Here is a 17,247-nt window from a genome sequence, read left to right as displayed (position 1 = left end):
TAATTGTTATTGTTGAATTTAAGTTAAAAATGTTAATTTATATATATAGAATTACATTTAATTAGTTTATCTTAATTTAGGATATTATTGTGTGTATTGTTATAATTGTTATTGTTAAATTTATGTTAAAAATGTTAATGTATATATATAGAATTACATTTAATTAGTTTATCTTAATTTAGGATATTATTGTGTGTATTGTTATAATTGTTATTGTTGAATTTATGCTTTAAATGTTAATGTATATATATAGAATTACATTTAATTAGTTTATCTTAATTTAGGATATTATTGTGTGTATTGTTATAATTGTTATTGTTAAATTTATGTTAAAAATGTTAATGTATATATATAGAATTACATTTAATTAGTTTATCTTAATTTAAGGATATTATTGTTTACATGTCATTGTTATTGCTTGTTATTACATTTTTATATTTATGTGTACACATTAATTTCTATTTTGAGGTCCATTAGAGTTGATCGTGTTAGGAATGATATTGATTTAGTTACCTTTTGCTTTTGACCATGTAATTATTTATAAATTAAGAGTCTTGTCTCCTAAAACTTGAAATGTAATATTAATCCATAAATTTAAATGTATGACTTTAATCTAATGTTTGTAACTCTAGGTACCAATTTAACAATGAATGTTCATAGTTGAAATTGATTCTTTTACTTGAATATCATTATATGATGTTATTGAATAAAATGTTGTGTTGATGATGATGAGTTGGGTTGAGATCCAAGATGATTGGATCGAGATATGAAATAAAATTAGAAGTGTAATATGATTTTATCGATAACTTGGGACCTCTTTGTATAGGGGAGATTGCCATTTTTTTTTTAAAATAATTGAAGTTAATTATGTAATTATTCATATAAATTTATGTAGATGTGTAGAATAAAATCTACAGCATGTTGTCAAAAGATGGTTGTAACTAGTTCTTCTAGCAGCGAGGAGGACATATCCTTAGGTGTTGATTATAGCGAGGAATCTACGCCAACTTGTGATGCTGCCTCTTCTAGCGCATTTTCACAGCGCAGAAGCGATGTGCCTTTATAGCGAGGTCAATTCACCGCAAGTACCAAATTATTTAATTTCAGGTTCACAAACATTGAGTGGAAACCTAATATCGATGCATAGTTTAAGCGATTTTAGGTCGGTGTTAATTTTTAGTTTCCAGCTTATTTTTAATAAATAATTTTTATAATTTCATATCTAGTACTATTTTTATTTTATATGAATTATTTATATATATAGAACAATTTTGAGTGGGATAGGGCAGACAACAATGTTGTGAGGAGGGTATGGAAGAATCACGTGGCAACTAGGTAACATCAAAAATAATATTTATTTTTTGTTTTATAATTTTATGTTTTAAATTCTAATTTGTTACTATAGAAGTAGGTTGTGTGATTTTTGGTATGACACCAAAAAAAATAAAAAAGACATGCGAGGGATAACAATCTTGAAGGATGGAATAAGGTGGTGGTTTGGCAGGAATTCAAACCACCATTCGTCTTGGGGGAAATATGGACGACATATATTGAGCACGTGACCACAGAGCAGTTCTCACGGCGCTCACAGTTCGGCACCGACAACCTCAACCAGCAAATTCATGGTTCGGTGACCACGCACACTGGTGGATTTGTTCCATTTAGCGCACATGCAAAGCGGATGGTAAGATTAATTTTAATAAAATATATCATTAATTAATTTGTCTTTCTTTATAATATATTTAACTTTTAACCTATTTTTTCTTTACAGGCTGCATCTTTTGGACATGAGCCGAGTCCAAAGGAGTTGTTTGTAGAGACATCTATACGGAGTCAAGACTGCCAAAAGGGGGTGCAACAGTTCATGGACAACCGTGCTCAACACTTCTTGGTATGTTCGTTCATTCATTTTATTTTGTAAGTTATTATTTTCTTGATTTAAATATGATGATTTTTAAAGAGACCTATAATAGCCGGTTGAGGGAGAGATATGGAGACCATCCTTCGACCCATCTAGATTTCGATCCAGATTTGTGAATGGAGGTGGGATTGTCCAGTGGAGCCGATACAAATTGGGTCTACAGGCTCCCCAACACTACGACTAAAAACTTGCGTTCGGCTCGTAGTGTCTCAACCATTAGAAGCTCTCCATCAGTATTGAACACTCAGTCTAAGGAGTTGGAGCCGATACAAATTGGGTCTACAGGCTCTCCAACACTACGACTAAAAACTTGCGTTCGGCTCGTAGGGATTATGATGAACTTTGTCAAATGGTCATGGAGATGAGATCAAGGATAGGTGATGATACATGTGTAGCCCTTATTTAGTCATATGGTCCCGAAAACAACTAGCCTCCTCTTCTTCCTCCTCCAACTTTGCAGATCAAAGATGGGTGACGATACTTGTGCACCTCCTTTTTGATCGTATGGTCCTGGGAACAACCAGCCTCCTCCTCCAGCTCCGTTGCTATTCTAGTTTAATTTTGTTTTTTAAACACATTAAATTTGTAATGAATATTATTTAACATTAATTTTATATTTTTAATGTTTAATCCAATTTTATTTGTTTATTAAGGATTTTTACTATTAATAAATTATTATTTTTTTATAATTTAAATATATACCAACGGAAACATCAATGAATATTATCTGTCAGTATTTCATAAAGAGTTAGCAAACAATTACTACCGATGCCATACTTACCGACGGATAGTCCGTTGGTAATTACCATTGAAATTGTAGATGGATTTATTCCGTCGGTAATGCTCCTGTGGGAAACGTTTTTTTTTGGGCGTGCGTATTAGTCTGTAAGACCATCGGTTGGTCTTTTTTTTTTTTGCGATAGAATTAGCGATAGAAGTGGGAGTTACCGATGACTATTATACCGACGGACGTGTTCTATTGGCAAGATCGTCAGTAATTATTTCATCGATGAAGTCCGTTCCTGTCACCAACGGACTTAGTCTGTCGGTAAAACTATTTATTCGTGCAGTGAAGGGGAGGGGTTTTGACATTAAGTATTTGCGTAGAAGGGAATGCTTCTTTGGTTTTAGAAGCACCATGAAGATTCAGGCCCAAATCTTTGCTTAGAATGCCCGAACACCCAGGATCCTTGCACCTTGTCCTGAATGGTTGTGTATATTTGTCATGCATCCATATTTGGCTGAATTCTTTAATAAAGTACATGATATTAGACGGAAGTTTTTTTTAAAATCTATTCAAGTCTGAATAAACTGATATTCCATTTTTCATGTTCTTGATGTGCTTTTACTCTTCTAGCTGTTCCTGACTTTCTTTTTAGGGTCTATTCTAACATGCAATATGATTTTTTTTTCTTTTTGGTTGGCCCACTGTCCCAGGCAGAGAACCTGACATGGGCACGGGTGATTGGAGAATTCAATTGCAGCCTGACTCACGGAAAAGAATAGTCGACAAATTGTATGCATTTGTTTCCTAATATGTGCAAGTGCTGCAAAATAGTAAAATTTTTAATTTATATGAAAGAAAAGGAGAAGGGGAAAACGTTAATTAAAATCAGCTGGACTGCCATGAGGCAACCTCAAGTATGACACACCTCTTTTTTTATATTTTTTTGTACATCTTTTCTTGTGTTTCTCACAAGAAGCAAACTTGAGGGAACATAAAGTTCTGAGAAGTAATTTTTGTCGGAACTTCTTTTGTAATCTCTTCTTTCGATGATGACCTCTTGGATGGTTGTATGAGGTGTTACGAGTTGTAACTGAACTAATTAAATGAATAGTGTTGGATTTGGGGCCTTTTATTTTTTTTAGATTAACGTGGGTTGTCTGGTCAGCTTGCGCGCACCACGACTAATTCCACAGACCCTGAAGTTAATGGTCATATAAGCCTCCAGTAGCCATTATATGAGCAACCAAAGACTCGAACCTAAGACCACAAAGGGAGCAAATCTCTTAATCCCATGTCCTTACCACTTGGTCACTTTCTAGATGGTTATTTATTTTAACTTCTACAGGGTTGAAATGATAGTAATCTTAAAGTAGAAAAGCAGCAGACAAAACTCAATTAGCCACAATGGTGTATGGTTTCCTAGTTTCTCAGCCTAAAGTTGAATGTTTTGGTGATATCTCTACATCCAAAATCATATACACAGCTACTGGTGGCACTTGCACAAGCCAATGAGCACTGTAGAGTATATATATTGTAGTGTGAGATAAGGTTATCTCATTGCATTTTCATAAATTGAAAGGATTTCTCTTCTTTTCTTAGTCAATTACAGCACATGCATAGAAGTGAGCAAGATGCTATTGCAATGCTTTCATAGAGACTGCCCAGGTTTGCAACTAAGTCACTTGTATATCTTGGAACATAGCCATAAATGAAAGGTTATTTCAATTTAAAAAATTTAACCATGAAGCTCGTAGCTAGAATTTTTAGATAGAAGGGTGGCCAAGTAAACTCCTATACTTTGTACCTTTAGAGGAAGTAAAAATATATGTCTATGTATTTTGATGCCATATATTATTTGACCAACACTTGTTTATGTTATTATTTGTTTTTACTTTTTGCTAATGATTCCACATATTTCTAATATTGGTGTGGTTTATGAGTTCAGGGTTCTTGTTCGCTGCTACTAGTTTCTCTATATTTACCTGGTCATTTAAAATGAAACGTAATGATTTCTGTATGCAGAATGGAGACATTAAAGAGGCATCTTCTGTTTTCTGGTCAGGAGGCACCGGTGGAACCAAAGGGAGGCTAGCAAGGGCCAGGCCCTTACAAATTTTTTTAAATATAATAAATAATAAGCTTTTTAATACTAAATTATTATTTTATTAGTTATGTTTAACTTTAATATACTAAATATCTATATATCTCTGTGCAAGTTGAAAACAAAAGTTTTTCAATTAATTTCTATCCTTTACTCTCTTTCTCTCTCTTTTCTCTACAAACATAGCCAAAAAATTAACAATATAAAGTATAAAGTTAAAGCAAAGCTACTGCAAACAACAAGGTAATTAATTATTTAATTTTTTATGCTTGTTAAGAATTTAATAAATACATATATATAATTCTACTTTTTTTTAGGTCTACTAGTTTTATCATTTTTTATTTCTTGTTATAGTGAATGTTGTTTTTTCCTCATTAATTTGATATATTTTATGGGTTTGTTTGTTTCAATTATACTTGGATTTTTTATGTTTTGTTTTTAGCAGAACCACTAAAATTATCAATTATTTCTCACATGTACCTTACTATCACCAGATCCAATATGCAATTAGACACGGTCTTTCTAGCCAAATTGAATTCTTTGAAGAGCATATAGCCAACTTTGATTTAGTGTAAGTTTTCTTTTTTAGGAACCAGTAATCCTATTTTTTTCTATTAGATATGCTTTTATATATCAAATTTTTTTTAATATGTTAATTTTGCTTTCATATGTTAGTGTGGTTTACATGTAAAAATATATTTTTGATTCTGATTATTGTGTCAACACATTGTTATTTGTATTTATTTCTTAAATATAAAACAATAAAAATTTATGATGTTTTGATTTTAGGTTGAACTATGAATAAAATAAGAAGAATTGATTTCTTTTTTGAGAAAAAGAGGAAAAATATTGATAACTCATAGCCTAGTGAATCAACTCCAATGTGTAATGTTGAAGTTATGGTTGAACAACCCCAATGTGCTTCAGTTTATGAAGAACCTGCTTTGATAAAGGAGAAGCCTCCTACTACAATCGACATTGCTTATCTTATTAGAGATCCAAATAATCGTCCTCAAATTTGAGAATACCCGGTTAATCAATAGATGAAATTAGAAGGGCATGCATTAATTTGGGGCCATATCAACCTTTGATATTTGAATATCCGCTGACTGGTAAAAAAACATCCTTGTCGATTTCAATCTCATTGGTTCAAAAGTTATCCATGGCTTGAATATTCGGAGAAAAATACTGCATTTTGTTTCCCTTGCTATCTATTTTCAAGTAAGTCATTTGGAAAGCCAGAATCAGATACATTTACTGTTAAATGATTCAATTGTTGGAAGAAAGTTAATGATGGGGAACAATGTGCTTTTTTAACTCATATGGGAAAAGCTCCAAATTCAACTCATAGATTTGCTACCAGGTACTTGGAAAATTTGAAAAATCAGTCATGTCATATTGAGAAGGTAGTTAAGAGGTAAACTACTCAAGAAATTCTAAATAATCAATTACGTATTAAAGTTTCAACAGATATTGTTTGTTGGCTCACATTTCAAGCATGTGCTTTTAGAGGACATGGTAAATGTCCAGAATAAAAAAAAATCAAGGTAATTTTCTTGAAATATTGAAACTTTTAGCATCATATAATGAACAAGTAGGTGCTCTTGTTCTGGATAATGCTCCACAAAATGCTAAATACACCTCACATCAAATTCAAAAGGAAATTTTGCACGTGTTTGCTAGAAATGTTCAGTTTTTAATTGATCATGAGATTAGTGATGCAAGATTTTACTTAATTGTTGATGAAGCTTGAGATGAATTCAAAAGAGAGCAAATAACCCTTATTATTAGGTTTGTTCATAGAAGTAGATTTACACAAGAACTCAAGAAAATTGCCATACGGCTTGAGGAAAAGATTTATACTACCGCCACCAATGAAATATTTGCCTAATGCGAGGTTTGATAATTACGATATTCGCTAGACATGAATATACACACGCATTTATGCATGTACACATGTGTGTGTAGTGTGCCTCCACTTCCTCACCGTTCATTCTGTATGCAAGGCTGATTGGGAGTTCGCATCTTTTTGTTAATTCTCTTGAGAAGTGTTTTATTTAGACTGACCAAGTTCAAGTGCAAGGGAAAAGTGCAAAAAGCAAATAGCGAATCAATACATGAATAATTTAATAAATAGAGAGGAAACAGAAGTATATCCTCGTAGAAGATGAAATGATAGAGCATATATTCATTTTCCTCCTTTTGTAACATGGATTGCTCTGAAATCTAATGTTTTGTTAGTAATATCTGATTTCAGTTTGATTATCTGCGTAAAATATCTCTGGAGATGCTTTCGATGGAGATCAGGTCTCAAAATGCCATGCCCACTGCCCCCATGGATCCAGCAGGTAATAATGCAGCCGAGCATTGAATTTCTAAACATCTTACCTTTTAGTTTTCTTCTCACATTGTTATCAACTCTTTTACATTTTATTGCTGCATATTGCTATGTATATTGCCTTACTGGAAAAATCTCATGATCACCTCCACGATGCTAATTCTTTAATGTATGTGAAGTGTTTCATTCTTGACTTGTTAAGGAACTAGGACTGTGATGCAGGGCTATTTTATATTTTATGATTGAGATGGTACGTAGATTTTAAAGATTTTCCTGTTTAGGAGGTAAGACGTCACTTTCTAGCTTTTCTTCTGAGAGAAAGTATTTGATGCTTTTTTCATATATATAATAATGCTGCCGAGCATTGAATTTCTGAACATCTTGCCTTTTTTTTGTTTGTCGCATTGTTATCAAACTGTTTTGCATTTTATTGCAGCATATTGCTATGTGTATGACATGCTTTAATAAAAAAGTTGAGCAATTAATGAATGTTAGGCAAGAAAATTACTGATTATTTTTGTTTTCTGCCTCCTCCTTTTCTTTCCCCCACCCTGAAAATTGTCATATCATTTTTGTTTCCAGCCGCCTCTTCTTCCCCCAACCCTGAAAATTGTCGGAGGACAATTTTATGCTTTGAACCAAATCCATCCTAATTCTTTGCTCATAACTTTATGTGTGAACCGTCGATGTTTCATTCGTCTTCCTTGTTCAGTGCCTTCTTTTTTATTTGACGTGGTTTCCTTTTTTCCTTTTATCTTGAACAACGTGGTAGAAACAAAAAAATTTCTACCAATTAAATTTTACCATATATTATTTTATTTTTTAAAAGAAAGGATACAATAAAATCAAAATAAATGACATGAAAAATAAATAAACCTTCATATATTTTTTTGACCAATGAAAAGTTGACACTCGGAATGAGATATTCAAGATATCTTGTTATAAATACAAGATCCCATCATATATCTTTTTATAAATGCAAGATCTCATCAATAAATATCAACTAATAAAATTATATCATATGACATTGTAGAAGAACTTGAAAGCCCCTACAGATCTCTATAAATAGAGGACTTCAACCTAAAGGATTGAGATTCTGGAAGATACAAATTTTCTTCCAGACAAAGCAAGGAAGTTCTCTCTCTCTCGTCTCAAGCAAGGAAGTCTTGTTATAAATACAAGATCCCATCATATATCTTTTTATAAATGCAAGATCTCATCAATAAATATCAACTAATAAAATTATATCATATGACATTGTAGAAGAACTTGAAAGCCCCTACAGATCTCTATAAATAGAGGACTTCAACCTAAAGGATTGAGATTCTGGAAGATACAAATTTTCTTCCAGACAAAGCAAGGAAGTTCTCTCTCTCTCGTCTCAAGCAAGGAAGCTCTTTCTCAAAGAGTTCTCAAGCCTCCTTCATCTACGCTTGAAGTTATAAAGAATGAAGCTCTATTGAATCAAGCCAAAACGCCTCATAAGAGTTCTTCAATAACACTTCAAAGATAAATCAAGGTACTCTTCAAAGTATCAAAACACAACATCTCGCTTTGCAGTATATGCCCAAATTCACGTTCTTGCAAAACACAAATCTAGTCTTGATTTCTTAAATAAATCAAGTATTATACATCAAATCCATGGAAAGAATCAGAGGATTGCCATATTCTTTTGAAAGAATATATTACATAGAGATTGTACTCATTCATATATTTAATAAAATCATATATTTGTACACGTGTGCTTGTTTAATTTCAGGTGCACAAAATTGTGTCTACAAATTTCTAGCGACTCCATTAGGGACATCTCTACCTCTCATCTCTTCCCTTCAAGAAAGACTTTTCAACAAACTCTCAATGGCAACTAGGAGGAACATGATCACCATTATCGCTTCAAAAGGCAACAAGGTCACTGATTCAAGTAGCCGACATACCATTGAAGATTCTTCAACTCCACCATTGAAAACAAAATCCATCGTCGAGTTGTATGCACAAACTAAGTTGACTCTCAAGATGACATCAACATCGAATGTAAGAGGGGCACAAGATCTCGCCTCAAAGATGAAGCCACAAGCAACTCCATTACAAAAGTCAAATGGGGCTCGCAAAATTCTCTTTGGCACTTAAGGCGACTTCGACAATTCATCTATAAAAACTTCTCCATGTCAATCACCAAGTAAGGCTTTGGGTTTCGGCACCATGTCACTGATGACGATCAGGACAACATCTTTAAAGGATTAAGTGGCTAACTTGACAAAACTCGTTAAGGGGCTTTTGACTTCACTCAAGGCAAAAGACCATGAGATAGCAAAATGATGAACAAACTTGAGAGCTTGAATGAAGGAGGCCAAACCTTGACTACCAAGGCTTTTCAAGTAGATGAACTAGATGTCATTGAGGAGTCTACAATCGAAGCTATGAAGAATATACGCGGTATTACTAATGGCATCTTCACCATAAATCAACTGAAAGAACTCATCAAGGAAGCGATCATAGATCAGGTAGAAAGCTCAATTCAACCCTCGTATTCATATACGAAGCTGTACACCTAAAGAATCAGCCTGTTAAAGATGCCTCTAAGTTACCAACCACCAAAGTTTCAACAATTTAATGGTAAGGGAAATCCTCAACAACACGTAGCTCACTTTGTGTAAACTTGTAACAATGTTGGGACTAATGGTGATCTCATGGTAAAATAGTTTGTTCGTTCCTTGAAAGGTAATGCCTTCGACTAGTACACAACTTGGAGTCTGGCTCGATTGATACTTAGGAGCAGTTGGAGCGCAAGTTTCTTAACTACTTTTACAGCACTCGTCATGTGTTTAGCATGATTGAACTCACTAATGCACGTCATTGGAAGGAAGAGCCTGTCATCGACTGCATTCATCAATGGAGAAACCTTAGCCTCAATTATAGAGATAAGCTCACCGAAACTTCTGAGCTAGACATGTGTATTCAAGGGATGCATTGGGGACTACGCTATATTCTACAAGGTATCAAACCAAAGTCTTTTGAAGAACTGGCTACTCATGCACATGATATGGAACTTAGTATTGCGATGGCTGAAAGTTCATCGTTACCTATGCAAAAGCCTAAAAGAAATAAACCTGAAGGTCATAGATTCGGAAAGAGCACTCTAAAGGTCGATGGAAAGCAATCTTTAGTAGTTAACTTGGCTGCTGTAAGAGTACCAACTAGAGTTAAGAGGAATGATCATGCAACGCCAACTACTTTTCAATAGGATGAAAGAAAGAAACCATCCTTCAAAGAGCAACAAGAAAAAGTGTATCCATTCCCCCGACTCAAACATATCTAGGATGCTGGATGATTTGCTTGAGGAAAATATCATTGAGTTGCCGAAGGTGAAACGCCCTAAAAAAGCAAACCAAGTAGATAATCTGAATTATTGCAAATATCATCGCTTAATCAGTCATCCTGTAGAGAAGTGTTTTGTGTTGAAAGACAAGATCATAAGGCTACACGAGAATGGAGATATCATTTTTTATAATGAAATAGCAGCTTCTAATATCACAACCACGATCAGTTTAGGACCACATCAATCACTCCTTAGAACAAGTTTTAGCTCCTTTGAATCTATAAGACTTGATGTCATTTTCCCGATAAGCTTCGCTACATCCTTAAGTCTAACTCCATGCATAACCCTCGCACCTCAAGTTGACACCTTGAAGCTTGATTCATCTAAAAATTATGATGATGAAGGATGGACTTTAGTCACACGTAAAAGAGGAAGGAAGAAGCGCATGCAGATGACAAAGCCAACTAGAATGAGAATCTCAATGGTGAGGAAGCTAATTAATGAGCTGATACATCAAAAGACTAAACAAAAATCCACACTAGTTAGAAAGGAGAGTTTTTCAACTTAAAGTCTAAGAAAGCCTATTACACTAAATGAGTACATGCCAACAGAGATAAGAAGAGTTGAAAATGTACATGTTGTTTGCTATCATGTTGATGAAGAGAAAACTCCTATTGAATCCGTTATAAAGAAAAGTCATGATGACTCTTCAAATTTATCTCACAGTGTATGCACAACAGAGATATCCTTCAAGAATGAAGACTTGTTGCTTGGATCAAAACTCTATAACCAGCCTCTTTTCATTAAAGGATGTATTGATGAAAAGATAGTGAATCATATTTTAGTGGATGATGGCTCGGCAGTTAATATACTACCTCTTAAGACTATGAGAGAGCTAGGGATTCTTATGGATGAACTCTTCCCAAGTCATCTGAAGATTCAAGGTTTTAATCAAGGAGGGCAAAACTACCTACAATATATGGAATCTAATGCACTTTTCCATGTCATAGATGCTAAAACTACCTACAATATGTTGCTTAGGCGACCATAGATGCATGAAAATGGTATCATCTCCTCAACACTCCACCATTGTCTTAAGTATTGTCGAGATGGACAAGTACGAAAGATAGTGGTGGACATTGATCCTTTCACCATAGTTGAAGCTCATTTTACAGACGTAAAATTCTATTTCAAGTCAAATGTGATGGAAGAACTACGATCCCCACCTGACCATCTAGGAAAGGGAAGAATTGGCTTCAAAACCTCAAAGGGGCATAAGTCATCTACAAATGAAGGGGTGTCTAAGCCAACGAGGAATAAAGGAAAAGAAAAGGTGGTAGAAAACTTTGTTGATAATAAGCTGCCACGTAAAGCCATAGTACTTTGATGTATCCTAGTATCAACAAGAAAAGAGGGTCAATCTTTTTTTGCCAAGGATGAAGAGAAGATCAACAAGGGGCTTGAAAACTTGACCTTGCCAGCTACTAATCTCACCTTGAACAAGGTCTCAAAACCTTTATTAAAATGGTTTATTCATCAAACTAAGTCAGTGGTGATAAATCTTAGAGGACTCCTTGATAAATGGGTGAATAGCTTTGATCCCAATGCTTATAAGCCTTTAGCCAGGGTTGGTTATAGTTATGAGGACATCAATGAGTTAGCAAAGGATGGTGATACAACTTAACTTAAAGGTAAACAAGTTTCTATAAGGATTAGAAAGGTTGGTTAAAGGTATGAGGACATCAATGATTAGAAAGGAATAAAGGAAAAGAAAAGGTGGTAGAAAACTTTGTTGACAATAAGCTACCACGTAAAGCCATAGTACTTTGATGTATCCTAGTATCAATAAGAAAAGAGGGTCAATCTTTTTTTGCCAAGGATGAAGAGAAGATCAACAAGGGGCTTGAAAACTTGACCTTGCCAGCTACTAATCTCACCTTGAACAAGGTCTCAAAACCTTTATTAAAAGGGTTTATTCATCAAACTAAGTCGGTGGTGATAAATCTTAGAGGACTCCTTGATAAATGGGTGAATAGCTTTGATCCCAATGCTTATAAGCCTTTAGCCAGGGTTGGTTATAGTTATGAGGACATCAATGAGTTAGCAAAGGATGGTGATACAACTCAACTTAAAGGTAAACAAGTTTCTGTAAGGATTAGAAAGGTATGGAGAGAAAAGAAAACTTCTCGCAAAACTTTAAGGCCTGGTCTTAGATATGAGTCTTCCACACCGCTACATTTTTAGATTAATAAAGAAGCCTCGCAATACATAAGTGCAAAAGAAGTGAAGGACAAACAACAAAGTTAGTCGGCACCTTTTAGAGCTTTAATCTGGGATCGTCTTAGTGAAACTACAAATCGTGCTCCTATTTTTGCTAGGATTGGAACCCAAAATAATGGAAAGGGATTAAAACGCACACCAGTCTTTGTAAGACTTGAACAATCCATGTCAAAAGATGATAAGTATACACTCGATCATCAATCAAGTTTGATGGGTGATTCAAAGGTTTTTCGTAGCAAAATACCTTCACGTATGAAGAGACAATATGAATAGGTGGTGAGTGCTAAAGAGACATTAAAAAGAAAAACATGCACAATAGTGATAACAAACCCCTTTAATAAAGAAAAAGAAGATGAAATGATGTTTCTCGCTTCAAATCACTTTACAATAAAAGAAGATGATAATGATAAGTTTATCATCAAAGAAGATGTTAAGGAAGCTCCACCTTCCCTTGAATCAGAAAATAAGCCTATAATGGATGAACTTAAAGAGGTTAACTTAGGAACTGTTAAAAACCCACGACCAACCTTCATCAATGCAAACTTATCACCTGAAGAAGAAGTGAGTTACATGGAACTTTTGATGGAGTATCGAGATATCTTTGCTTGGTCATATAATGAAAAGCCAGGTTTAGACCCAAGGGTTGTTGTCCATCAACTAGTAGTAAACCATGAGGTTAGACTTGTAAAATAAAGTCAGCGTCGCTTTCTTCCTGAACTTATATCACAGAGTAAGGTTGAAGTCAATAAGCTTATCCAAGTAGGTTTCATTTATGAGGTCAAATATCCTACACGGATTTCAAATATTGTGCCAGTAAAAAGAAGAACGACCAAATGTGTGCTTGTGTAGATTTTCAAGACCTTAACAATGCTTGTCCCAAAGATGACTTTCCACTTTTGATTACTAAGATCATGGTTGACTCTACCACGGGTCATGGGAGATTAACCTTCATGGATGGCTCATCTGGCTATAATTAAATTCAAATGGCACCCATAAATGAGGAGAAGACGGCTTTCCGGACTCTGAAAGGGATATATTGCTACAAAGTTATGCCTTTTAGCTTAAAGAATGCAGGCATAACTTATCAAAGGGTGATGTAGAAGATTTTTGATGAAATGCTTCACCAACATGTTGAATGCTATATTGACGACTTTGTGGTGAAATCAAAAGAAAAAGAAAATCATTTGCAAGATCTTCGTTTAGTATTTGAATGGTTACGTCGATTCCAACTAAAAATGAACTCACTAAAATGCGTATTTGGTGTGTCCTCAGGTAAATTCCTAGGGTTTATAGTTCGACATCGAGGAATTGAGACTGACCAGTCTAAGATCGAGGCCACTCTAAAAATGCCGGAGCCAAGAAACATCCATGAGTTGAAGAGTCTCCAAGGAAAGTTGGCCCATATACAAAGATTTATTTCTAACTTAGTGGACCGATGTCAACCATTCACCCACTTAATGAAGAAGGGTACATCATTCTATTGGGATAAAGCTTGTACTAATGCTTTCAACAAGATAAAAAAAATACTTGTTAAATCCACCTGTCCTTCAAGCACTGGTACCGAGACACCCACTTATCCTCTATATTATGGCTCAAATACGTTCCTTGGGGGTGTTGTTGGTGCAACAAAATGATGAAGGCAAGAAAAATGCTCTTTACTACTTTAGTAGGACAATAAATAGGGCTGAACTAAATTATTCTCTAATAGAGAAGACATGTCCAGCATTAATGTTTGCAATAAAAAAGTTAAGGAATTGCCTCTAAGTGCATTCAGTAAGATTAATCTCCCGAGCTGACCCTCTCAAGTACATCATCTCAAGACTAGTACTATCAACAAGATTGGAAAAATGGGCTTTATTGCTTCAAGAATTTGAAATTGTCTACGTTTCACAAAAGGCTATCAAGGGGCAAGCACTAGCTGATTTTCTCGTTGATCATCCTATTCTCGATGAATGGAAGTTCTCTAAAGACCTACCTGATAAGGACGTTATGCTTATTGAAATTTCTGAACCATGGAAAATGTTCTTTGATGGCACATTACGACAAGATAGAGCCGGGGCTGGGGTTATATTCATCACACCAGAAGAAGAGGTCTTGCCTTTCTCCTTTTCACTTACCAAATGTTGTTCTAATAACATGATTGACTTCAAGCCTTGATTCTTCGGTTGGAAATGGTAGTGAATATAAAGATGTCTCGCCTTAAAGTTTTTAGGGATTCTCAATTAGTCATCAAACAACTCCTCTCACTATATAAAGTCAAGAAGTTGGAATTGATCCCATATCACAAGTATGCATTTAAACTAATAACATCACTTGATTGTGTCACTTTAGAATATGTGCCATTAAAAGAGAATAAGCAAGCCGATGCCTTAGCAAATCTGGCGTCAATATTAGCATCATGTATTGAGGAGATAAAAGTCTCTGTATTTCTAAGACGGGTCGTTCCACCACTAAATCATGACATAGAAGAGAAAGAACAAGTGGGTGTAGTTTCTGTCTACTAGATTGAAAGAGAACACTGGTGTTAACCACTTATCGATTATTTAAGACATGGAAAGCTACCTAAAGACCTACACTATAAGACAGAGGTGAAGTGAAGGGCTTCTCGCTTTATATACTTCCAAGGCACTATTTACTGATGCTCTTTTGATGAAGTCTTTTTGCGATGTCTCGGAGAAGAAGAAGCAACAAAAGCACTAGAGGAAACTCACTCAAGGATCTATAGAGCACACCAATCAAGCCCTAAACTTCAATTCCAGATCAAAAGAATGGGGTATCACTGGCCAACAATGGTGAAGGATTGCATAGACTATGCTAGAAAATGTCAAAGTTAATTGCATGCTAATTCGATCCATCAGCCACCCAAGCCTTTACACCCGACAGTTGCCTCTTGGTCCTTTGATGCTTGGGGACTTGATGTGGTAAGACCATTGCTGAAAAGCTTTAAGGGGTGTCTTTACATATTAGCTGCAACAAATTACTTCTCAAAATGGGCAGAAGCTGCAACATTAAAAGAAATCAAGAAAGAGATAGTTGTAAACTTCATTCGAACAAACATCATTTACCGTTATGGGGTACCAAGATACATCATAACCGATAATGGAAAGGAGTTCTACAATACAACCATGAACAAGTTGTGTGCACAATTCAGCTTCAAATAGCATAACTCTTCTATGTACAATGCTCCGGCTAATGGTTTAGCAGAAGCCTTTAACAAGACTTTATGCAACATTCTCAAGAAGGTGGTGAATCGCTCGAAGAAGGACTGGCATGAGAGAATTGGGGAGGCATTATGGGCTTATCGTACTACATTCCGAACACCAACTCAAGCTACTCCATATTCCTTGGTATACGGGGCCGAAGCTGTTCTTCCACTAGAATGTCAAATTCCATCTTTGAGAATCGCAATCCAAGAAGGACTTTCCAATGAAGACAATGTTCGTCTACGCCTTGAAGAGCTTGAAGCTTTAGATGAAAAACGTCTTGAGGCACAACATCGATTAGAATGTTATCAAGCATGACTTTGTAGGGCTTTCAACAAGAAGGTGCGACCACGCTCATTCCAAGAAGGAGATCTTGTCTTGGCAGTACGACGCCTAATAATCATGTCAAAACGCATGGGCAGCAAATTCCTCTCCAAATGGGATGACCCTTATATGGTTCAAAATGCTCCGGCTAATGGTTTGGCAGAAGCCTTTAAGAAGACTTTATGCAACATTCTCAAGAAGGTGGTGAATCACTCGAAGAAGGACTGGCATGAGAGAATCAGGGAGGCATTATGGGCTTGTCGTACTACATTCCAAACACTAATTCAAGCTACTCTATATTCCTTGGTATACGGGGTTGAAGTTGTTCTTCCACTAGAAAGTCAAATTCCATCTTTAAGAATCATAATCCAAGAAGGACTTTCCAATAAAAACAATGTTCATCTACGCCTTGAAGAGCTTGAAGCCTTAGATGAAAAATGTCTTGAGGCACAACAACGATTAGAATGTTATCAAGCACGACTTTGTAGGGCTTTCAACAAGAAGGTGCGAACACGCTCATTCCAAGAAGGAGATCTTTTCTTGGCAGTACGCCGCCCAATAATCATGTCAAAACGCATGGGCAACAAATTCCTCTCCAAATGGGATGGCCCTTATGTGGTTCAAGAAGTCTACACCAATGGAGCTTACAAAATTGTCGATGAGAATGGATTAAGGATTGGGCCTATCAATGATAAATTCTTGAAAAGATACTATGCTTGAAATCTGATGTAGCTCTTGGCTCGCACGAGCTAAAACTGTGAAAGGCACAAAAAAATAAACAAAATTGAACTATGTTATGACTTGATTATTTATGCATAAAGGTATGTAGGCAACTTGAAATTTATTATGAGTACAATCACACAAAAAAAAATTCTTTGAACTATATTGTGACTTGATCCTTTATCCACAAAGATATGTAGGCAACTTAGAAATTATTCTAAGTACAGCCACATTATCCTTTAAACTATTTCCACTAATATGATTGTTCACATAGAAAAAAAAAAAAAGTAAATCTCAAAACACAATCCTAACATGGA

General features: G+C 35.2%; 1 protein-coding gene and 1 long non-coding RNA gene across 9 annotated transcripts in view; both read left to right on the top strand.

Moving 5' to 3' along the window:
- The window catches only part of LOC105114781 (mediator of RNA polymerase II transcription subunit 15a-like), a 103,801-nt gene that overhangs the window by 31,730 nt on the left and 54,824 nt on the right, over positions 1-17,247 (top strand). For 5 of the 8 annotated variants that reach the window (XM_011011449.1, XM_011011454.1, XM_011011455.1 and 2 more), the window contains one exon: positions 4,671-4,713. The exons of the other annotated variants lie outside the window; for them this stretch is intronic. In XM_011011449.1, coding sequence (XP_011009751.1) covers positions 4,671-4,713 — 43 coding nt within the window. The remainder of the gene's footprint in view (positions 1-4,670; positions 4,714-17,247) is intronic. 8 annotated transcript variants of the gene reach the window in all.
- Positions 6,566-7,725, top strand: LOC105114783 (uncharacterized). Its single transcript, XR_840209.1, has 3 exons — positions 6,566-6,646; positions 7,007-7,097; positions 7,670-7,725. It is a non-coding gene; the product is annotated as an uncharacterized LOC105114783 (long non-coding RNA).

The sequence above is a fragment of the Populus euphratica genome, unplaced genomic scaffold (genome assembly GCF_000495115.2).
Source record: "Populus euphratica unplaced genomic scaffold, PopEup_1.0 scaffold582.1, whole genome shotgun sequence".
In the NCBI taxonomy this organism is placed as follows: domain Eukaryota; kingdom Viridiplantae; phylum Streptophyta; class Magnoliopsida; order Malpighiales; family Salicaceae; genus Populus; species Populus euphratica.
Note: the sequence above shows the minus strand (reverse complement) of the source record. Positions and strands in the feature narration are given on the sequence as shown.